Source organism: Schistocerca piceifrons, chromosome 4, assembly GCF_021461385.2.
Source record: "Schistocerca piceifrons isolate TAMUIC-IGC-003096 chromosome 4, iqSchPice1.1, whole genome shotgun sequence".
NCBI lineage: Eukaryota > Metazoa > Arthropoda > Insecta > Orthoptera > Acrididae > Schistocerca > Schistocerca piceifrons.
In genome coordinates this window covers 222,297,852-222,322,168 of record NC_060141.1, presented here as the reverse complement: position 1 = coordinate 222,322,168, position 24,317 = coordinate 222,297,852, and the positions used below count along the sequence as shown (strand labels likewise).

Below are 24,317 nucleotides of genomic sequence, written 5' to 3'. Positions count from 1 at the left end.
AATTATCTTTGTGAGCCCATTGCTTTTATTTCTATATGAGTAGTGGCTATATCTTTCACAGTGGCCATAGGAGTGTGTGTGTTTCCTGTTATAAGTCTCTGTGAACCGCACATTGGTCTGCTGTAGCTGAGAAATTACATTTTCCATATTTTACATATACACTGTGTATCACTGTAGTGTATGGCAGAGGGTGCTTTTCATTCATATTAAGATTTCTTCCTGTTCTGTTCATGGATGGAGTGTAGGAAGAATGAGTGCTTGTTCGCTTGTGTGTAAGTTATTATTTAGTTATTTTTAATCTGCTCAGTCACTTTATGGGATAGATATATAGAGGTCCAAAGAATGTCCATAGTGTATCTCCTGAAATATGGTTCCTGAATTTTTTTAAGCTAGTTCTTGTGGTATGTATATCTTTCTTTCAGTGTTTCCCACATGAGATTTCACACCATTTCTGTTGCACTCTTTCACAAGTCAAACAAGTCTGTGAAATTTCTACTGCTCTTCGTTGTATACACTCTATGAGTCTGCAGTGACACAGGTCCCACCATCTTGAGCAGCCTGCAAGCACGGGCTATGTATATGTTTTGTATGCAGTCATTTGTAGAGAAACGATACCATTTGTTTCACCTATTACTGAGGCTATATGGTTGTTCCACTTCACATCTCTATACATTGGTACTCACAAATATTTGCATGACATAACTGACTAGTTGCAACTAATTAATCCTGTAGTCGAAGGATATCACACTTGTTTCATGAAGTGAAAAATTTAACGTTTCCCTACATTAAGAGCTACTTGTCAGTCTTCGCACAAGGCTGATATTATGTCCACATCTAAAAAGGTACTACCACAATATGTACTGGATTGCGTTTGCTCATATATAAGTTCATCGTTTGTGAAAACCCTGAGATTGCAACTACAACTATCCATCAAAGCATTATGTATTACTTGAACATCAATGGTATTACTACATTCCTCCAAGTCAAACCAAACCTTCTTTGATGTCAGTAGATTACCCTCAGTCCGGGATAATGTGCTGCATCCTGTTTGTCATGAAATTTTCATGTGTCTGCCTTAGAAGGCATCAGGACAATGATCCCTATTGCAAATTTGCTCTGTAAGTTGGAGACGAGTAGGGTAGCAAATTAGGGATGGAGAGGAGAAAAGTACACAAAAGAGAAGCCAGGTTAGAGTCAACTCCATTACATTCATATACACACATAAAAAAAGTTTTGCATCACCCCGGTACCCAGAACTCCTGAAGATAGATGTTGACTGTGGATATTTTATCACAGACATAGTCTCTTTTGACTGTCCAGAGATGTCAGTATACCTGCCCAAAACTGTAAACAACCATGCATGAGGAGCACCTACTAGATGGAGGGGATCCAACAGCCAATCAGTTCCAGTCATTCCACCAGGAAGGAGGTACATGGCTCATGTTGTCTGTAGTTCACCCATACCTAGACGGTCAGTACCGCAGTTTGATTGCATCATCTTTGTTACTTTGTGCCAGTAAGGGCTTTCAACAAGTGGTGTCCAGGCATCTCGGAGTGAACCAAAGTGATATTGTTTGGATATGGAGGAGATACAGAGAGGCAGGAACTGACAATGACATGCCTCGCTCACGCTGCCCAAGGACTACTACTGCAGTGAATGACCACTACATATGGATTATGGCTCGGAGTAACTCTGACAGCAATGCCACCATGTTGAATAATGCGTTTCATGCAGCCACAGGATGTCATGTTATGGCTCAAACGGTGTGCAATAGGATGCATGATGAGCAACTTCACTCCCGATGTCCATGGCAAGGTCCATCTTTGCAACTACAACAACATGCAGCGCAGTACAGATGGGCCCAACAAAATGCTGAATGGACCACTCAGGATTGGCATCATGTTCTCTTCACCGATGAGTGTTGCATATGCCTTCAACCAGACAATCGTCGCAGATGCATTTGGAGGCAACCCAATTGGGCTGAATGCCTTAAACACACTGTCCTGCGAGTGCAGCAAGGTGGAGGTTCCGTGCTGTTTTGGGGTGGCATTATGTGGGACCAATGTACACCACTGGTGGTCATGGAAGGTGCCATAACAGCTGTATGATACATGAAAGCCACCTCCAACCAACAGTGCAAGCATATCAGCAGCATATTGGCGAGACATTCATCTTCATGGATGACAATTCGCAACCTTAATTGTGCACATCTTATGAATGACTTCCTTCAGAATAACGAGACATCACTTGACTGGAGTTGCCAGCATGTTCTCCAGACATGAACCCTATCGAACATGCCCAGGATATATTGAATAGGGCTGCTTATGGATGATGTGACCCACCAACCACTCTGAGTAATCTACGCTGAATCGCTGTTGAGGAGTGGGACAATCTGGACCAACAGTGCCTTGATGAACTTGTGGATAGTATGACATGATGAATACAGGCATGCATCAATTCAAGAGGATGTGCTACTGGGTATTAGAGGTACCAGTGTGTACAGCAATCTGGATCACCACCTCTGAAGGTCTCACTATATGGTAATACAACATGCAATGAGTGGTTTTCATGAGCAATAAAAAGGGCAGAAATGATGTTTATGTTGATCTCTATTCCAGTTTTCTGTACTGGTTCTGGAACTCTTGGAACCGAGGTGATGCAAAATATTTTTTGATGTGTGTATATGAACCCACAGTACAGTGATGGTAACAAGATGTATAGCAAGGCAAGGTTTGGTATGGCATTTGGATGCACTAGACTACAGAGAACATTACAGGTGGCAGATTACAAGGCATGAGAGGCAAGGCTCAGCTAGTTATATTCTTTACTACATGAAACTTAAATGTCACACAAACTATTCACATTAGATTAAAAAGATACAGTTTGAAACACAGGTGTCAGTGAACACAGGTATTATGAAGGGAAATGCAGGTACATGAAATATGAACTTTTTTTGTTTCATGTTTCTATGATATAAATCTTACCACTTCTCCTGTTTGGATGCACTCAGAACTGGGATCATCTTCTCCCCTGTTGGAGTTGGTGGTACAAACTTCTAGCCGGAGGTAATAAAGAGTACCTGCAACAACCTAAAACAAATGTGCCTTTTTATATATCGGAACCACAATCAAGTCCAAATCTGAAGGCAGGTTCATAAATGAAGTATAAAACTTACAAGAAAAAGCACATTTAGTACTGTCACCAATGTACAACCAGAACAGAACTGATCTCTTGGATGGAGAATGCAGCTATTTACACAAACACTGAATATTGCTGAATGCCAGTATTTATACAAACATCAAGTATTCCTGAATGTACAGAAATTCTTGGCATATACTCTCCCTGCACAACAGGCATGTTCCATAGGAACAGTGTTGTCCTGCCAAATCAGTCTGCTTTGCAGGGCAGATTACATTTAGTGGTAAGAAACGATGGTCCAGGCACCTACAAGTAGGCTGCCTATCATGACTGGTATGTTGTGTTGGAGTAGTACTGGCCTACGTTATCCATCTGCTTTGCAAGGTGGCCTGTACGTCAGGGGCAAATAAATTATTTTTGAAGCCCCTGTTGTGTAGCCTGCCCTGTATGACAGATATGTTGTGGGAACAGTGTTGTCCCGCCAAATCATTCTGCTTTGCAGGGCAGTCTACATTTAGTGGCAAGAAACGGTGGTCCAGGCCCCTGCAAGTAGGCTGCCTATCATGACTTGTATGTTGTCTTGGAGTAGTACTGGCCTGCATTATCCACCTGCTTTGCAAGGCAGCCTGTATGTCAGGGGCAAATAAATGATTTTGAAGCCCCTGATATGTAGCCTTCCCTGTATGACATGGATGTCATGATGTCATGGGAGCAGTATCAGCCCTTCATCATTTAAGAGTACTCCATGCACTACACATGGAGATGACTTGGCTGGGCACAGTCTTAAATGGATAGAGGAAGGGACGGAAAGAACGAAAGGATGAAGGGAAGATGCATGAGGCAGGTGTAAGATGTAGAGTGGTAGTGCGTAGGTGAAAAAGGAAGAGGGGGATACAGAGATGAAAGAGAATTAGGGGGGGATGATTGGTTAGAGGAAGGGGAAAGAAAGGCATTGTCACAGAGGGGGAATGGAGGAAATAGACAGAGAGAAGTAAAGGAGGAGATGAAGAGACAAAGAGAGTGGGGAGGATGAGATAGACACATATAGTTGGGAGAACGGGGTGGACACAGAGAGGGGAACAAGGTGGTGTGTTCAATATACATGTCAAACTCTTACGCAGGTGAAGCCAAGGGTAGTCAGGTTTGCACTGGTGATCCACAATGTGCCAGCCAGGGATGCTAACCATTACGCTATGGTGCATGCCCCGCATGTCATGGCATTACTCCCTTGTCTGGAGAAACAGCAACTCCCTCTTTCAGAAGTTCCCATTGGTGCTGACAACAGTGTCCTGGATCTAGACCTTGTCAATGGTCCTCTTTATGGTGGTACTGCCAGGTGTTTGCATTCTTGTCATGTTGTTACATCCCCTTCATTATGATGCACATTGAAGGTAGCCCCTCCTACCAAAGCTACACAACTGTTGAGTGGGTCTTCATTTCCCTGAACCTCCCATTGTCAATATGCACCTCTGGACTGTAGTAAGGCTTCATAGGCAGGACAAGGATGATGTCATTGTACTTAAGTTGTCTTGATGAAGGGTCATAATTCTCGACTTCAAATGTGACATCCAAATAGTGACAAAGGATATGATACCACCAAAAGCAGTGCTTTAGTGACTTTTTTCATAGTCCTGTTGTCCACATAAGCATAAAAATTTATACCAAGCCTCCTGGGATCTATCTCACCCACTGGTGCTTAGTGTTTCAGTACTTTTGTCTTTCTCCTGGACATCCAGTGTCCACATGGAAGCCAGCTGCCTTGCTTCTTCGGCACTGGTGATTATGTTTGAGGGTTGCCCACAAAGTAATGTAGTGCACATTTTTTCTTCAATAATTCTTTATTGAACATAATGAGAATTACACACACAAAAGTATGGTGTTTTATCCACACGCACGAATTTTCCAGGTAATCTCTATCCCATTTTATGGCCTTCCTCCAGCGTGAAACATGCGTGTGTATGCCCTGTCGGTACCAGTTCTTGTCCTGGTGGTGGAGCCAGTGCTTCACTGTGTAAATCACCTCCTCAGCATCCGCAAAACGCAGAGTTGTAATGGGCCTGTCCTCATGAATGACATCATCTCACTGCAACATGTGAGGTGTGACAGATGTGGATGGTCTTCCCGACCACTGCAAATCATGTTGCTCCACTGAATTTCCTGGTGACCTCACCCTCTGTGCCCAGTGACTAACTGTGCTTCTGTCGACAGCAGATGCTCCATAGACTTTGCACAAGCATTTGTGAATATTCCCCAGTTTCTTTCTCTGTAGTGAGAAATTCGATGATGGCATGTTGCTCATAATGTACATTACCTACAGACAATTTTGAAACTGTCCTGCAGCTACACTATCTCTTGGGTGTGACGGAAACTTGGCAGATGCACTCAGGAGACTTCAAATAATACGTATGTAATGTTTCACATTCACAGCATTGTGATCATGAGCATCATCTGTCTGAAACTGGAACAAGGTACTTATTGTGACTTGACCTCATGACAGTGAAGCAGAAAGAACAGTGTGAAGGTTCAAATGGTTCAGATGGTTCTGAGCACCATGGGACTTAACATCTGAGGTCATCAGTCCCCTAGAACTTAGAACTACTTAAACCTAACTAACCTAAAGACATCATACACAGCCATGCCCGAGGCAGGATTCGAACCTGTGACCATAGCGGTCGCGCAGTTCCAGACTGAAGCCCCAAGAACTACTCATCCACAACGGCCAGCACAGTGTGAAGTGTGCAGTGTCTTGTTTCATTGTGCTATCTGTGAATGTTGTGACAAGCAGTACAGTACCCCATTCTCTCCATTTTACATTAATGTATATACAGAGAATATCTGCCAATGTTTTATTAAAGTGCTGTGTGGGACCACTAATCTGTGGATCATAGACAGTTATCATTCCGTGGGTGATGTCAGAACATGGAATTACCTCTGATACTAGTCTCGATTGGAAAACTTTTTCATGATGAGTCATCATCACACAGGGTGCTTTGTGCTTCCAAATTATGTCTTCTACAAGGAACTCTTCAATTTATGGAGCTGCAGCAGTTGGCACTTTTGGTGACTGCATAGCAGGTGAGGTAGTCAGTGCTGACTATTATCCATCAATTCCTGTTTGTCGAGTTCAGGAACCTCCACGAGAGATCGATTCCTATGTGGCACAATGGCGCTGCTACAGGTGGGATCGGTACCAGATGCCCCAGAGGTAACTGTAGCATGTTGTAGTGATTCGAGAATTTCCGCATAAATTCTATAACCACTTGCCCTTCTACCATCTCAAACACACAATATTTTAAAAATAAGCATGAGAGAATGTACATACTGCATGACACATGTTTGTGTGTGAAGGCTGGAAAGGAGTCATGAGCAGATTTATTTATTTAGCGTATGGCTATACATGCAACATTAATACATCAAGTGTTAGACATTAAAATCTTATAACAATCATGAATATAATTTATGTTTATATTGGTCAGTTAAAAGGTTATATCGAGGTTTGAGATCCATTCTAGCGCCGATGGGGATGCCTCCAGGAAGTCGGACCAGTTCCCTGCATATGCTCGCAAGGAGCATTCACCATGCATGTGTTGGATCGTCTGTCTAGGGGCACCGCGGTCGCATTCTGGTGACATCGCTCTTGCCCATTTGTGTAGTGAATCCGCACACCTGCCATGTCCAGTATGTATTCGACTTAATGCGGACCATGTTTTCCGTGTTAGTTCCATTCCAGAGATGTTGCCGTTATAGCTCTCAAACCAGGTCTGCAGTTGGTCATTTGTCTTTTGGTTCCAATCTAGTCTCCATTGTTTCATGTGGTCATAGTTACTATTTTGAAGCTGCTCAGCTGTGCGTATGGGTGGCTTTCCTGATTTAAATCGAGTGTGTCGCAGTTGTGAGAATTCTTCTTTAATTGGTAGTTCTGGTTTTTTCTCAATCTTTCTGAATTTGTGCAGTAGGGCCGCATTTCTACACAGGTCCTGGGGCAGGATATTACATAGCACCGGTAACCAGTACGTGGGCGTTGATTTAACAGTTCCAGAAATCAACCTCATTGTGTTATTTAATTGCCTGTCAATAAGTTTGGTGTGACAGCTATTAATCCAGACTGGAGTGCAGCACTCAGCCACAGAGAACACTAAGGCGATAGATGAGGTGCGTAATGTTTTTGCGTTAGCTCCCCAAGTAGTACCGCTAAGTTTTTGAATGATGTTATTCCGTGTTCCAATTTTTGCACTGGTGTTCTCCAGATGTTTTCGGTAAGAAAGAGTGTGATCCAATGTTATACCTAAGTACTTTGGAAACTTATTATGTTTGAGGTTGGTGTTTCCGAGTTTTATGTTAATAATTTCATTTGCCATTTTATTATTAAGATGGAATGTAGATACTTCAGTTTTGTTAGGGTTTGGCTTGAGTCTCCATTTCTTGAAATAATTGTATAGCATTTCAACGTCATTATTAAGGACTTCCTCTGTATTGAAGAGATGCTTGTCTCTAGTAGCCAGTGCTATGTCATCCGCATAGCAAAATTTTCTTGACTTTGTGTTTGGGAGATCTGCTATATAGAGGTTAAACAGAAGAGGGGCCAATACGGAGCCTTGCGGAAGCCTGTTGTTAATAAGTTTTGTTTTGCTTGTCTTTCCATTTAGGGTGACCTGGAAGGTTCTGTTACTCAGCATATTATGTATTAAGGATGTTAAAATCTGGCAAGGAATCACTCTTAAGAGTTTGTAAATTATTCCATCTCTCCAAACAGTATCATATGCAGATGTTAAGTCTAGAAATACAGCACTTGTTTTCAATTTCTGTTGAAAGCCAGCCTCTATGTAGGATGTTAATGCCAGAACTTGGTCACAGCAACTACGGCCAGATCTGAAGCCTGCCTGTTCTATAGGTAAGTTCTCCATAATAATGCTGCTAATTCGATTATGCACAAGTCGTTCAAGAAGTTTGTATGTACAGCTAAGAAGTGCTATTGGTCTGTAGCTTAGCGGTTGGTCTGCTGGTTTCCCTGGTTTCAGCAAAGCTATTATTCTTGCCTTTTTGAATTCTCTATGGAGATGGTTTGTAGTCAAAATTTTCAAAAATAAATTTGCCAGCCATTTGACTACGTTCTTTCCAGTGTAGGTTAGAAATTCTGGATGTAGGTTGTCAAAACCTGGGGCTTTGCCCAGTTTCATATCCTTGAGGGCAGTAATGACATCATCCTCAGTGAATGGTCTGGAAAGCTCTGATATATTTGGAGTATTCTTTTTTAGTGTTCTGAGTTCGCGCTTAATCATCCTGGTACATGGTTTGTCTCTCAGAGCTCTTGACATTTCGACAAAGTTATTTGCAATTTTCTCTGGTGTTATGGTTGGATTTTTCTGGGCTGGTCTTGTCATACCTCCGAGTTTACGTAACAAACTCCATGCCTTCCTACTTGATTGAGTGAAATTCATTCTTTCAGTTGCTTCAGTCCATCGTTGTCTTCTTGCGGAATCTAGATTGTGGAGGAGGTCATCAGCTATTTCTTGGTCACCACTACTAGTAAAATCCTCATATAGCTGATGGCATTTGGCATCCCATCCTGGGATGTATTCTTTTCGAAACGCCCTAGGGATGTGTTTTTTAGCTGTGGTAATTATAGCTTTCCTGAAACGATCGCAGCATTTAGGTAGTGACAGTATAAACCGGATGCATTTATCAAGGTCCGCTGAATACTTCTCCCAGTCAGCTTTTTGGAAATTCCATCTAGGTCGAGGGAAGGACCGTATCAGGGGTATAGTGACACTGATGTCTAAAATAACAGGCCTATGCTGGCTGTGTGGGAAATCTGTGGCAACCCTTCAATGTATAGGCACTGGTTTTCCCTCGTTATCGGTAGTTACAAAGCAGAGGTCCGAATTGTAGTCCCTGTGCCAGGTGGCCGAGTGGAATGTGCCCCTCTCCTTGGCATCGAATATAAGATGTAGATTGTTCTTGTCGGCCCATTCCACCAGCGCTTCTCCGTGTTCATTATTTTGGGTGTATCGCCACATTTCATGATGGCTATTAAAATCACCGGCATATATCGTTGGGTGTTCATGTGCGGGTAGTACAATACTTGGCCAGATTTGGTTTGGTGGTTTGTAGACATTTATAAGTCTTATGTTGCCTACTTTTATATCAACAACATGGATGTTGTTTTCTGTGCTTGTGGACAGCAGGTGTGCATGTTCAATATTGGATCGGGCATATGTGGCGGTGCCATAGGCGTGATGATATGTTGCGCCTATTTGTTGGAAGCCTTGAATATGTCCTCTTCTTTGTAAGTCTTCCTGCGAGTCGGTATGTGCTTCCTGAAGGAGTACCACATCGATGCTATTGTCCAATAGAAACTTTGAAAGATATTCAGATTTGGATCTACTAATTCCATCAATATTTAGCTGGCAGATCCGGACTGATGGTCCCAATCTTCTAGTCGGATGGTTCCCAAAGGAATCGTTCGTTTGGTCGCTTCGTTGCATGTTTGAATTACCAGGAGATCCCAAATGATAGTCTGGTAGCCAAGTTTGTAGACTATTTAGCCGCGATATAATCACGTTGCCCGGGGTGCACCACGAGGAGGCTAGTCGACTACGCACCCCGTCATGAGCAGAAGGTAGACGCGATGGTCGAATGGCGTCACCAAGTGTTTGCCGCTCACGCCACGGTAGCCATATTGGTAGAACAAGAAGTAATTATGTAGTTTCTTTGCTATTTAGTGACTGTAATTATTGTTAAAGAAAAATGAACAATTGATTATAGACTTTTAAGTACTTCATGTATTGGACTTGCTGGAGACAAGATGGGTTCATAAATTATGTGGTTGTTAAATCAACTTTATTGCAGATGTATTTTATCGAGTCTAATGTGAGATCAATCAATTGACTTGTAAACATTCGAATATTGATGTGAGAAATGGTGAATATGTTATTTATGGAAGCTGAAATATATCAAGACTGAACTAAAAGTATTCTTTGAGTACTAAATTATTTCAAAAGTAGAGAGAGAGTCTTATAAATTCCTGTTAACCAGCAGTATTCTTTGGAGAAAACGTTTTTGGATATCGACATAGCTGGAAATCAAGAGAAGAAGATTGGATGTAGATACCAAGTAAGTCAACCTATGGAAGTGACATGTGAATTTTGCAATCCAACTTCACATTTCTTTGGGTAGCCTAAAGCGTTAGTATGTAGTGACCAGTGAAAAGGACTAAAAAAAAACGGGAATTTTGAGAGGAAATTGAAGCAGAAGATATGATGTTTTGCCATAGCAACCAGGTATAACAAGACAAGAGAACTGTTTCGTGTAATTGGATTAAGTGCAAAAATTAAATAAAAATTTTTGTGAGTGCAACACAGTGAAAGACGTATGAAAGTAACAACATTAAAAGAACGGAAAGAAGACCTCGACGTATTAGACTAACAAGAGAGATGACGAGAATAATTCAACTAAGAAAATCCGGTGTGGGGAGTGTCCCGCTCTCACATGCATCACGGGGATGCTGGCACAGCAACAACATCCAACCCCACCGGCACCAGTTGCTGCTCATGGGTGCTCATTCTACATCAGCTCACTGACACCGATGCAGAGACCAGCTACCGATGCCACCAGCACCAGTTACTGTTTACCGGTGCTGATTCCACACCTGCTCACCAACACAGGCTAAAGCTCTAAGCCGGGTATGCAAAAAACAATAATTGTTCAAGTATAAAGTTGAAGAAACTGTTCACTAGACTGCGTTAGTGTAGTTATTATACTTAGAGTTAATTTGTTAAATGATTATTAGATCAAAAACTAAGAGAGATATGGATAATACACAGAGAATTGGGGAAACTTCAGAACCAGCCATGGCAATGACAGTGAGTAAGGGCGTGCCAGACAGGTCTGAAGTAGCAAATTTAATCAAAGCCCAAAGAGCAGGTTCAGCGGCTTTAAGAAAGGAACTAAGTGTGATTTTAAAAGCCAAACTAGAAGCTCAGAGATTACAATTAAATTCTAGATTGGATGCACAAAGTGAAGAATTAGGCTTAATGAATTCCCAAAATGCTTCTTTAAGAAAGGAACTAAGTCTTAAATTAGACTCAGTAAATACTCAACTAAATGATAAAATAAATGACCAGGGTGCTTCTTTGAGAAATGAAATAAGTGCAACTTTAAGTGAAAAACTCAATGTACAGAGCGCTAGTTTATTTGGAGAAATATACACAGTAAATACTCAATTAAATATTAAATTGTATGTTCAGAATAAAACTTTAGGATTGTTAAGTGCTAAGGTAGATTCACAAAGTAACAACTTTCGTAATTTATGTGAACGTCTCAAAAATTTGAAGACTGAATTTGATGCTTTAACTACTAAAGTAGAAAATCTTAAAAGAGATTTGAAAGGTGCATTAACTAGTTCTTTAAGCAGTCACATAAATCAACTGTTCACTGACTTTTATCAGAGACAGAATGATCAGTTCCAGAATTTGACAAAAAATTTAGAATTTGATATTGAAGATAAATGTAATAGTGTAGAAACTGAAGTGAGTGAAAAACTAGGATCATTTCAAAATGTATGTAATGTTACATTTGATGCTGTAAAGCAGAGGTCGCATACCTTAAAAGAAAATGTTGAAAAGCAGGATAAATTAATACCAATAGTCCAATCACAAATTGCGAGCTTTAACACTTGAGTAGATAACATGGAAAGAAACTTTATAGAGAAACTAGCAACTTCAGACACAATAAATATAAGCAGTCTGGAGGAACAGGTAGAAGAGATGATAGACCGAAAGGCTGCCACAAGACTAATCTCTGAGAACAGATCTCCTGTTTTATCTACTGAGCTTAGTAACACCAAGAGATGTATGGATGAACTATGGAAGAATTAAAACTTATTCAGGACAAAATAGATAATAGGGTGACTTTCCTATTGTGGTATTGATTAGTGTGGTAATGATGGATTTACAATGGGGAGCCAGTTCTGGATTATCCAGGCAATTCCGTAAGTTTAAGCCAGAAGAGGAAGTACATCCTACCCATTTTTTGAAAAGGTTCAACCAAGCCTTGCCCAAGAACTGGGAGAATTTGAAAAAGATTGAGTTTGCTGTGGGGTATCTATTACGGGAAGCCTCAAAGTGGGGTACAGTAAACATTGAGAACTTTTCCTCCTTGGGAGATTTTCAAAAGAATTTAAAGAGAAGTATTGGTCAGCAAGTGCCCAGAAAAATTAATACCAGACTTGTGGAACCCAAAATATTTGAGTAATACATGGGGTACAATGAGAAAGTATTTTGACTGACATTTAACGTGGGCAAGTTACTTAGAGAAGCCAATGGAGGAAGAGGGGTTAGTTTGAATTTTAATAAGATGATTACCCATATAAGATATATTATGTAGTGGGTGGAAATCAGTAGAAAAGTTGTTCAAACAAATTTCGGGCTTGCAGCCGGTCGTCGTTCAATACTTCGCATGATATTTCAACTGGGCACCTGCCAGTCATCTTCAGGTGAGCCGTCGCAGACTGGCGATAAAGTTCTCCGCTCCGCAATATATAGCGTACTGTAACTATTCTGCGCATGCGTCGAAAACTTGATAGTTGAACCAACACTGCCCGCCGGCAGCGCCCTCGCTGGTGGAATAGCGGAACTCAGTCGCCCTCTGCGTTGCTGTTTGCCACGGCCGTCGACGCACTCTGTCGTCTTCGATTTGAGCAAATCGTGGAGATGATGGGATTCCATGCGCTGTCTACATCTACATCTACATCTACATTGATACTCCGCAAGCCACCCAACGGTGTGTGGCGGAGGGCACTTTACGTGCCACTGTCATTACCTCCCTTTCCTGTTCCAGTCGCGTATGGTTCGCGGGAAGAACGACTGTCTGAAAGCCTCCGTGCGCGCTCTAATCTCTCTAATTTTACATTCGTGATCTCCTCGGGAGGTATAAGTAGGGGGAAGCAATATATTCGATACCTCATCCAGAAACGCACCCTCTCGAAACCTGGCGAGCAAGCTACACCGCGATGCAGAGCGCCTCTCTTGCAGAGTCTGCCACTTGAGTTTATTAAACATCTCCGTAACGCTATCACGGTTACCAAATAACCCTGTGACGAAACGCGCCGCTCTTCTTTGGATCTTCTCTATCTCCTCCGTCAGACAGATCTGGTACGGATCCCACACTGATGAGCAATACTCAAGTATAGGTCGAACGAGTGTTTTGTAAGCCACCTCCTTTGTTGATGGACTACATTTTCTAAGCACTCTCCCAATGAATCTCAACCTGGTACCCGCCTTACCAACAATTAATTTTATATGATCATTCCACTTCAAATCGTTCCGCACGCATACTCCCAGATATTTTACAGAAGTCACTGCTACCAGTGTTTGTTCCGCTATCATATAATCATACAATAAAGGATCCTTCTTTCTATGTATTCGCAATACATTACATTTGTCTATGTTAAGGGTCAGTTGCCACTCCCTGCACCAAGTGCCTATCCGCTGCAGATCTTCCTGCATTTCGCTACAATTTTCTAATGCTGCAACTTCTCTGTATACTACAGCATCATCCGCGAAAAGCCGCATGGAACTTCCGACACTATCTACTAAGTCATTTATATATATTGTGAAAAGCAATGGTCCCATAACACTCCCCCGTGGCACGCCAGAGGTTACTTTAACGTCTGTAGACGTCTCTCCATTGATAACAACATGCTGTGTTCTGTTTGCTAAAAACTCTTCAATCCAGCCACACAGCTGGTCTGATATTCCGTGGGCTCTTACTCTGTTTATCAGGCGACAGTGCGGAACTGTATCGAATGCCTTCCGGAAGTCAAGAAAAATAGCATCTACCTGGGAGCCTGTATCTAATATTTTCTGGGTCTCATGAACAAATAAGGTGAGTTGGGTCTCACACGATCGCTGTTTCCGGAATCCATGTTGATTCCTACATAGTAGATTCTGAGTTTCCAGAAATGACATGATACGCGAGCAAAAAACATGTTCTAAAATTCTACAACAGATCGACGTCAGAGACATAGGTCTATAGTTTTGCGCATCTGCTTGACGACCCTTCTTGAAGACTGGGACTATCTGTGCTCTTTTCCAATCATTTGGAACCCTCCGTTCCTCTAGAGACTTGCGGTACACGGCTGTTAGAAGGGGGGCAAGTTCTTTCGCGTACTCTGTGTAGAATCGAATTGGTATCCCGTCAGGTCCAGTGGACTTTCCTCTATTGAGTGATTCCAGTTGCTTTTCTATTCCTTGGACACTTATTTCGATGTCAGCCATTTTTTCGTTTGTGCGAGGATTTAGAGAAGGAACTGCAGTGCGGTCTTCCTCTGTGAAACAGCTTTGGAAAAAGGTGTTTAGTATTTCAGCTTTACGCGTGTCATCCTCTGTTTCAATGCCATCATCATCCCGTAGTGTCTGGATATGCTGTTTTGAGCCACTTACTGATTTAACGTAAGACCAGAACTTCCTAGGATTTTCTGTCAAGTCGGTACATAGAATTTCACTTTCGAATTCAATGAATGCTTCACGCATAGCCCTCCTTACGCTAACTTTGACATCGTTTAGCTTCTGTTTGTCTGAGAGGTTTTGGCTGCGTTTAAACTTGGAGTGGAGCTCTCTTTGCTTTCGCAGTAGTTTCCTAACTTTGTTGTTGTACCACGGTGGGTTTTTCCCGTCCCTCACAGTTTTACTCGGCACGTACCTGTCTAAAACGCATTTTACGATTGCCTTGAACTTTTTCCATAAACACTCAACATTGTCAGTGTCAGAACAGAAATTTTCGTTTTGATCTGTTAGGTAGTCTGAAATCTGCCTTCTATTACTCTTGCTAAACAGATAAACCTTCCTCCCTTTTTTTATATTCCTATTAACTTCCATATTCAGGGATGCTGCAACGGCCTTATGATCACTGATTCCCTGTTCTGTACATACAGAGTCGAAAAGTTCGGGTCTGTTTGTTATCAGTAGGTCCAAGATGTTATCTCCACGAGTCGGTTCTCTGTTTAATTGCTCGAGGTAATTTTCGGATAGTGCACTCAGTATAATGTCACTCGATGCTCTGTCCCTACCACCCGTCCTAAACATCTGAGTGTCCCAGTCTATATCTGGTAAATTGAAATCTCCACCTAAGACTATAACATGCTGAGAAAATTTATGTGAAATGTATTCCAAATTTTCTCTCAGTTGTTCTGCCACTATTGCTGCTGAGTCGGGAGGTCAGTAAAAGGAGCCAATTATTAACCTAGTTCGGTTGTTTAGTGTAACCTCCACCCATAATAATTCACAGGAACTATCCACTTCTACTTCACTACAGGATAAACTACTACTAACAGCGACGAACACTCCACCACCAGTTGCATGCAATCTATCCTTTCTAAACACCGTCTGTACCTTTGTAAAAATTTCGGCAGAATTTATCTCTGGCTTAAGCCAGCTTTCTGTACCTATAACGATTTCAGCTTCGGTGCTTTCTATCAGCGCTTGAAGTTCCGGTACTTTACCAACGCAGCTTCGACAGTTGACAATTACAATACCGATTGCTGCTTGGTCCCCGCATGTCCTGACTTTGCCCCGCACCCGTTGAGGCTGTTGCCCTTTCTGTACTTGCCCAAGGCCATCTAACCTAAAAAAACCGCCCAGCCCACGCCACACAACCCCTGCTACCCGTGTAGCTGCATGTTGCGTGTAGTGGACTCCTGACCTATCCAGCAGAACCCGAAACCCCACCACCCTATGGCGCAAGTCGAGGAATCTGCAGCCCACACGGTCGCAGAACCGTCTCAGCCTCTGATTCAGACCCTCCACTCGGCTCTGTACCAAAGGTCCGCAGTCAGTCCTTTCGACGATGCTGTAGATGGTGAGCTCTGCTTTCATCCCGCTAGCGAGACTGGCAGTCTTCACCAAATCAGATAGCCGCCGGAAGCCAGAGAGGATTTCCTCCGATCCATAGCGACACACATCATTGGTGCCGACATGAGCGACCACCTGCAGATGGGTGCACCCTGTACCCTTCATGGCATCCGGAAGGACCCTTTCCACATCTGGAATGACTCCCCCCGGTATGCACACTGAGTGCACATTGGTTTTCTTCCCCTCTCTTGCTGCCATTTCCCTAAGGGGCCCCATTACGCGCCTGACGATGGAGCTCCCAACTACCAGTAAGCCCACCCTCTGCAACTGCCCGGATCTTGCAGACTGAGGGGCAACCTCTGGAACAGGACAAGCAGCCATGTCAGGCCGAAGATCAGTATCAGCCTGAGACAGAGCCTGAAACCGGTTCATCAGACAAACTGGAGAGGCTTTCCGTTCAGCCCTCCGGAATGTCTTTCGCCCCCTGCCACACCTTGAAACCTGTCCAGCTGGTAGCCGCTGTCACGGTTTAACAGATTTTCCGCCAGTCGTATTTCTACGGATTCTTTAATAATGGAGTCCCAGAAAGACGTTGCTGTAGACAAAATCATTGTTTTCTCATACTCCATTGAATGTCCAGTAGAAATACAATGTTCAGCAATAGCGGACTTGCTTGGCTGCAAAAGGCGGGTGTAACGTTGATGGTCAGTGCAGCGTTCTTTCACGGTGCGTGTGGTTTGACCTATGTAAGCCATACCACATTGACATGGTATCTTGTAAATTCCGGCCTTTCGTAGTAATAGATTGTCCTTAACTGATCCCACAAGGTCCGCAATCTTCGATGGTGGGCGGAAAACCACTTTTACCTGAAATTTTCGGAGGATTCTCGCTATTTTAAACGAAGTGTTGCCAACGAATGGAAGAAAAGCTAAAGATTGTTCCGGCATGTTCTCCTCTTTATTCACTTCCTGCTTCTTAGTTTTAACTGTTAGTGCCCTGTTAATCTGCCGGATGGAATACCCATTTTCGCTGAATACTGTCTTTAGATGGGCGAGTTCTTGAGATAAGCTATCTAGATCTGAGACAGTATGAGCTCTATGAACAAGCGTTTTAAGCAAACTCATGGTTTGCGATGGGTGATGGCAACTCGATGCTTGCAGGTACAAATCAGTATGAGTGGGTTTCCGGTAAACTGAATGCCCTAGAGAACCATCATTCTTCCTTCGAACCAGGACACCTAAGAAAGGCAAACAACCATCTTTCTCTATTTCCATGGTGAACAGGATGTTGCTATGAATGGAGTTGAGGTGATGTAGAAACTCCATTAATTTATCTTCTCCATGAGGCCACACTATGAATGTGTCATCCATATACCGCCAAAAAAATGTTGGCTTCAGGGCAGCTGATTCAAGCGCTCTCTCTTCAAAGTCCTCCATAAAAAGGTTGGCGACCAAAGGAGAGAGGGTGCTACCCATGGCGACACCGTCAGTCTGTTCAAAATATTCTTGATTAAACATAAAATAAGTTGAGGAAAGTGCGTGCCTGAACAAAGCAGTAATATCAACAGGAAACATGTTACCAATCAGTGTCAAAGAATCTGCAAGAGGAACTTTTGTAAAAAGTGAGACCACATCAAAACTTACTAGAAGGTCTACACTGCTAAGACGAAGAGCCCCCAGTGTATTGATAAAATCAGCTGAGTTTCGTATGTGATGTGAGCACTTGCCTACGAAAGGTCTCAGTAAGGAAGCGAGATGTTTAGCTAAATCATATGTAGGAGCTCCAATGTTGCTCACTATTGGACGCAGAGGAAGACCCTCTTTATGAATCTTTGGAAGGCCATACAGTCTTGGAGGTACACAACCATGTGGTTTTAACCTCTTGATGGTCTCCTGCGGTAAGGAGGAGGAATTTAATAGTGCTGAAGTTTTTCATTTCACACGTCCTGTAGGATCGTAATCAATCCTCCTATAGGTAGAGTCACTTAGCAGACCATACATCTTATCTTTATACACACCATGAGGTAACAAAACAGTTGCATTACCTTTGTCAGCTTTCAATACCACTACGTCAGGGTCCTCTCTCAGATTTCGTAATGCAGCCCTTTCTGCAGAGGTTAAATTACTGCGTTGAGTAGGAGCCTTCAACAGAGCACGGCAAGTTTCCCTTCTTATTTCGTCTGCGGCATCCAAAGGAAGACGTCGTACAGCTTCTTCAACACCACTCAAAATACTTATTAATGGCGGTGCTGTAGGTTTAGGTGCAAAATTGAGTCCCTTGCTTAATACAGACAGCATAGCATCGTCCAAATTCTTCTCCGTGAGATTGACAACGGAACGTCGTACCATTATCCCTTCTGGCGACGGCTTCTGTGGCAACAGTCGATCAAATTTTGATATCTGCTGACAATTAGCATCATTGTGGATCCACTCGAACTTGGCCGAAGTCACTCCATCAACCCAGTCCCATGATACAGGACAAAGATACCTTGCAACCTTCAGATGTAACTGGTAAAGTTCTGCTGAAATAGCATCTAACCTTCGTCTTGTATAGCAAATCCTCTCCTTGACAATAGCATGACTAGCCTTCTCAGTAATCTTCTGTGCAGTAGCGGTCTTAATGAAATGAGTCACTCTAGCAAATTTTGGTATTATGCCATGGTCCCGACATCTCAATAAATAGGTTAATGAACTTAAAAGCTTTGCTCTTTTACCACGTAGCTTCTCGAAACTTTGGATATGTGAGGCCATCTCCTCCCCGTAAAGGCATCTGATGTGAATTTTAAAATTTTCCCGGTGAATTGACTGTTCAAACAAATTTCGGGCTTGCAGCCGGTCGTCGTTCAATACTTCGCACAATATTTCAACTGGGCACCTGCCAGTCATCTTCAGGTGAGCCGTCGCAGACTGGCGATAAAGTTCTCCGCTCCGCAATATATAGCGTACTGTAACTATTCTGCGCATGCGTCGAAAACTTGATAGTTGAACCAACACCGCCCGCCGGCAGCGCCCTCACTGGTGGAATAGCGGAACTCAGTCGCCCTCTGCGTTGCTGTTTGCCACGGCTGTCGACGCACTCTGTCGTCTTCGATTTGAGCAAATCGTGGAGATGATGGGATTCCATGCACTGTCCAGCTGGTAGCCGCTGTCACGGTTTAACAGATTTTCCGCCAGTCGTATTTCTATGGATTCTTTAATAATGGAGTCCCAGAAAGACGTTGCTGTAGACAAAATCATTGTTTTCTCATACTCCATTGAATGTCCAGTAGAAATACAATGTTCAGCAATAGCGGACTTGCTTGGCTGCAAAAGGCGGGTGTAACGTTGATGTTCAGTGCAGCGTTCTTTCACGGTGCGTGTGGTTTGACCTATGTAAGCCATACCACATTGGCACGGTATCTTGTAAATTCCGACCTTTCGTAGTAACAGATTGTCCTTAACTGATCCCACAAGGTCACAAGAGAGCACTAGTAGAATCATCCATATTACATCATCCGATTATGGGTGAACCACTTAAAATTCCAACCGATGAATTTGATAATGGTATCGCTGCAGAACTCTTCCAAGGAGAGTGGAATCTATACCATGGAGAACATTGAACCATAGCCTTTGCTAGCTGGAGTCTGAATAAACATTAATTAAATTACACGGCTACTGAAAAGGAACTGTAGCAATTGTGTGGAGTATCCAGAAATTCCAAACACTGGTATGGGGGTCAGAAATCCATATCTATACAAATTAGATTAGATTAGATTAGATTTACTTTCATTCCGATTGATCCGTAGTGAGGAGGTCCTCCAGGATGTGGAACATGTCAGAAAAACAACAATACATGACAAATATTTACAACTAAAACAAATAAGCTAATGTACCATTCCCCAGGTCCCAAGTGGAATGACCGTCATTTTTTAATGAACACTAAGAGTCATTTTACAAATACTAATGCACTGAATTTAAAATAAAAAAGTTTTTTATTTATTTATAAGGTAATAAACATGTAATACAACTACTGTAATACTTATTTACAATGAACACATTACTGCACTGAAATGGTGCAGAAGTTAGATTATACTTACAAACACACACACACACACACACACACAAATTTTCAATGAACACATGTAATGCACTGAAATTGTGCAGAAGTTATGTTGTACTTATATACAAATCAGTTGGTTTTACTAAGAAATTCATCATTGGAGTAGAAGGACTTGGTCACCAATAAATCCTTTAGGCTTCTCTTAAAGTGAATTGCATTGGTTGTTAAGCTTTTTATGGCTGCTGGCAAGTTATTGAAAATGTGTGTTCCTGAATAATGCACACCTTTTTGTACTAGACTAAGTGACTTTAAATCCTTGTGAAGATTATTCTTATTCCTAGTATTGATTCCATGAATTGAGCTGTTGGTTTGAAAAAGTGATATATTTTTAATGACAAATTTCATTAAGGAATAAATATATTGGGAAGCAGTAGTTAGTATCCCTAGTTCCCTAAACAGGCTTCTGCAGGACGTTCTTGAGTTCTCACCACATATAATTCTTACTGCACGTTTTTGTGCCCAGAAAACTTTAGCTTGGCTTGATGAATTACCCCAAAAAATAATCCCATATGACATTATGGAATGAAAGTAAGCATAGTATGCCAGCTTTTTCATTTTTATATCCCCTATGTCTGACAAAATTCGCATTGCAAACAGAGATTTGTTAAGACGCTTCAGCAGTTCTGTGGTGTGCTCCTCCCAGTTGAATTTATTATCAAGCTGTAATCCCAAGAATTTAACACTGTCCACTTCTTCTATCTTCTTGTCATCGTATGTTAGACATATACTCTTGGGACACCCCTTACAAGTTCTGAACTGCATGTAGTGTGTTTTTTCAAAGTTTAGTGACAAAGAATTGGGTAGGAACCAGTGATTAATGTCCACAAATATTTTATTGGCTGATCTTTCTAAGACTACACTTGATTTGCTATTTATTGTAATGTTTGTATCCTCGACAAACAAAACAAACTTGACATCTGGTAATGTTACTGATGAAAGGTCATTGATATACACAAGAAAAAGTAAGGGCCCCAAAATGGAACCTTGTGGGACCCCACATGTAATTAGTTCCCAGTTGGATGATGCCTGATATCTTGATACATGTCTCTTTCCTAATAACACCGTTTGTTTCCTGCCAGAGATATAAGATTTGAACCATTTTGCAGCGTTTCCTGTTACACTATAATATTCTAGTTTACTTAAAAGGATATTGTGATTTACACAGTCAAATGCCTTTGACAGATCACAAATTATACCAGTTGCCTGCAATTTTTTGTCTAATGAATTAAGCACATTTTCACTGTAAGTGTAGATAGCCTTCTCAATATCAGAACCTTTTAGAAATCCAAACTGTGATGTTGACAGTATGTTATTTGAGATAAGATGGTTATAAAGATGACTGTACATTACTTTTTCGAAAATTTTTGAGAATGCTGGCAACAGTGAAATTGGACGAAAATTTGATGCTGTTTCTTTATCTCCCTTCTTAAACAGTGGCTTAACTTCAGCATATTTCAGCCATTCAGGAAATATTCCACTGATAAACGACTGATTACACAGATAGCGTAATATGTTACTTAGCTCAGAATCACATTCTTTAATTGACTTTGTTGATATTTCATCGTACCCACTAGATGTTTTTGATTTTAAAGATTTTGTGATGGACATTATTTCTGTTGGGGTAGTGAGAGTGAAATTCATATTATGGAAGTTACTTGAAATGTCTGGTCTAAGGTAATCCATAGCAGCATCTACCGAACCTGACAACCCCATCTTCTCAGTAACAGTTATAAAATGTTTGTTAAAAAGTTCTGCAACACTATACACATCTGTCACCAATGTATCATTTACTCTTAATGCTATTTGTTCCTCTTCATGTCTGGTTCTACCGGTCTCCTCCTTCACTATATCCCATATTGTCTTTATTTTGTTATCTGATATGACTATCTTTTCCTTGTAATATATTTGCTTTTTTGTAGACTTTGCTCTAACCTTGGAAAGTTTTGGGGGAAAGCAGTGTTCGAATAAGGTAAGCACTTTATTAGCAAAAATGTTATATTTTTCATTCATGTCATGAGCACTGTAAACATCAGTCCAGTGAATGTCTCTGAGAAGTGTCCTAAAATAATCAATTTTTGGCTTACTGAATACCCTCTTGAGCTCAGATTTAACAGATTTTATATCCTGTTCAGTATTAACATTTAACAGAAGGAACTGCATGTTTTTTGTGAAAATCTAATTCTGTTGCACATGCTTCCATATGCTGTTCTAGGCAAAATTTATGAATGTCTATGTTCTTAAATTTATGACAGTTCCTGATGAATGTGGCAACTCCTCCTTTCTCCATTTCTGATCTACAAAAGTGAGATGCTAACCTAAACCCTGTAACACTTAAAAGTTCTATACCAGTGGTCACATGATGTTCAGAGAGGCAGATTATGTCAGCTGGGTTTGAAGACTCTAATTCATCTATGCAGATAGTCAATTCGTTAATTTTATTTCTCAGTCCTCGAATTTTTTGATGCAATAAAGATAGCTGACATTTCACATTGACTGAGTTAAAATTGGGTGGAGTTAAAATATCTGCTGACAGTTGAAAATTCTTAACCAATGGCTGTTTATGCTGGTGTAATAAGCTGGAATTATGTTTTTTGATTTCTTTCTCAAACTGAAGGTTTGTCTCAGTTCTAACCTCTCTTAAAATTTGCTTTCTTTCTCTCCTCCCTACCCTAAAAAAGGGTCTTTTCTGAATCCCATAACCACTGGTATTTTACCACTCATGACAGTGCCTCCCCCCTTTAACTTTCCTGCTATTTCCCCAGCCAATTTACCCTTCCCCTTCCTGTTGAGGTGAAGGCCATGCCTAGTATAATCCCAACTACTGAGAGAATCAACATGAACCACACCAATGTGTGACCCCGCACCCGACATGAGCAGCCGTTCCAGCTCCAAATCAACTCTCTTGACAGAAGAGTTCAAATGAGGTCAGTCATGGCGCCCAAGAACAGATACAAGCTCACCACTAGTATGCTTCGATGTTGATGCAATCTTCACCAGGTCACACTCTATACTGTACCCAGGGTCTCTGTCAATACTGTTACCTGCCCCACCCACTATAACCACGGTGTCTTCCTTAGTGAAATCTTTGCAAAGTGATCCTAAATCCTCTGTCACCTGCTCCAGACCAGCACTAGGTATAAAAAAATTGGTGACCTGGTATTCTGATCCTAGTTCATCCTGCAAAAGTTGGCCAGCATCTCTTCCATGGGAACTACCTAACAACAACACTTTCTTTCTCTTTACTGATTTCTCTACATTCTTACTTTTCAATTTGCTGCTGAAAGTTTGTTATGCCCTGTCTACACCTGCAACTGCTTGAGGCTCACCAGCTTCTAACTGAAGCAACAGGTCAAATCTATTTTCCACATTCACCATAAAGCTATCAGACAAAGTTCTATGCCTGTTCCTCCTGTTGCCTGTTGCCACTTCCCACCTCTCTTTACCCTTCTCCCTCCTTAACCTGTCAAGATCTCCCCTGGCCTTGTCTAAATCAGCCTGAAAGGCAGCAATTTTCCTCTCCTGTTCTAGTATCTTCCTATCTCTACTACAAATCCTACAAAACCACTGATGAGTCTCATTTACTTCCCCTATTCCCACGCCACTACAGTCACCCACATGGAAAAAACTACAGCACCCATCACACCAAAGCCCTGACCTAACAATTCTACGGCAAGTCAAGCACTTTTCACTCATGATAAACGTAATAGTTTATTAAGAATAAGTCAGTTAAATTACAGACAAACACGAAAATATGGTTACACAAATTTGGTCTATACGCAACTGTGTGTAAACTCATCAGGCTTTGAGTACCAGATGCCTTGTCTAGGTTACCTATAGGTATGGAAGAGTTAAAAGGTATGGGAGGACCGGGCATAATTTTTGCAATTAACTTTATGACAGTAGAATATTCACACACCAGGATACAAGAAACGGCACAAAGAATAACAGAAAACATCCATCGTGATCCCTATCTTACAGAAATGTTTGCTATGTGTAGCAGGAATCCCTTACCTCGTAATCAGGCAGGAATGTGGAAAGTTATAGGGCACAATTTGTTTTGGAGAGACAGTATACCATCGCAACCTTGGCACATATGCATTCCGAAGTTAATGGAAGACGAAATTGTATGGTATGTTCCCACAGGATATGGACACTTCGGAATAAAAAAGTGTATAGCCCACATGAATAAGTTCTATTATTTTAAGAAGCTAGGACATAAAGTAGCACCTTTA

At 41.7% G+C, this 24,317-nt stretch overlaps 1 protein-coding gene across 2 annotated transcripts in view; it reads right to left on the bottom strand.

The window, feature by feature from the left end:
* The window catches only part of LOC124796461 (multicystatin-like), a 256,291-nt gene that overhangs the window by 163,871 nt on the left and 68,103 nt on the right, over nt 1–24,317 (bottom strand). Inside the window, exon 3 of one of the 2 annotated variants that reach the window (XM_047260684.1) lies at nt 2,986–3,090. The exons of the other annotated variant lie outside the window; for it this stretch is intronic. Within the exon in view, the coding sequence (XP_047116640.1) occupies nt 2,986–3,090 (105 nt within the window). The remainder of the gene's footprint in view (nt 1–2,985; nt 3,091–24,317) is intronic. 2 annotated transcript variants of the gene reach the window in all.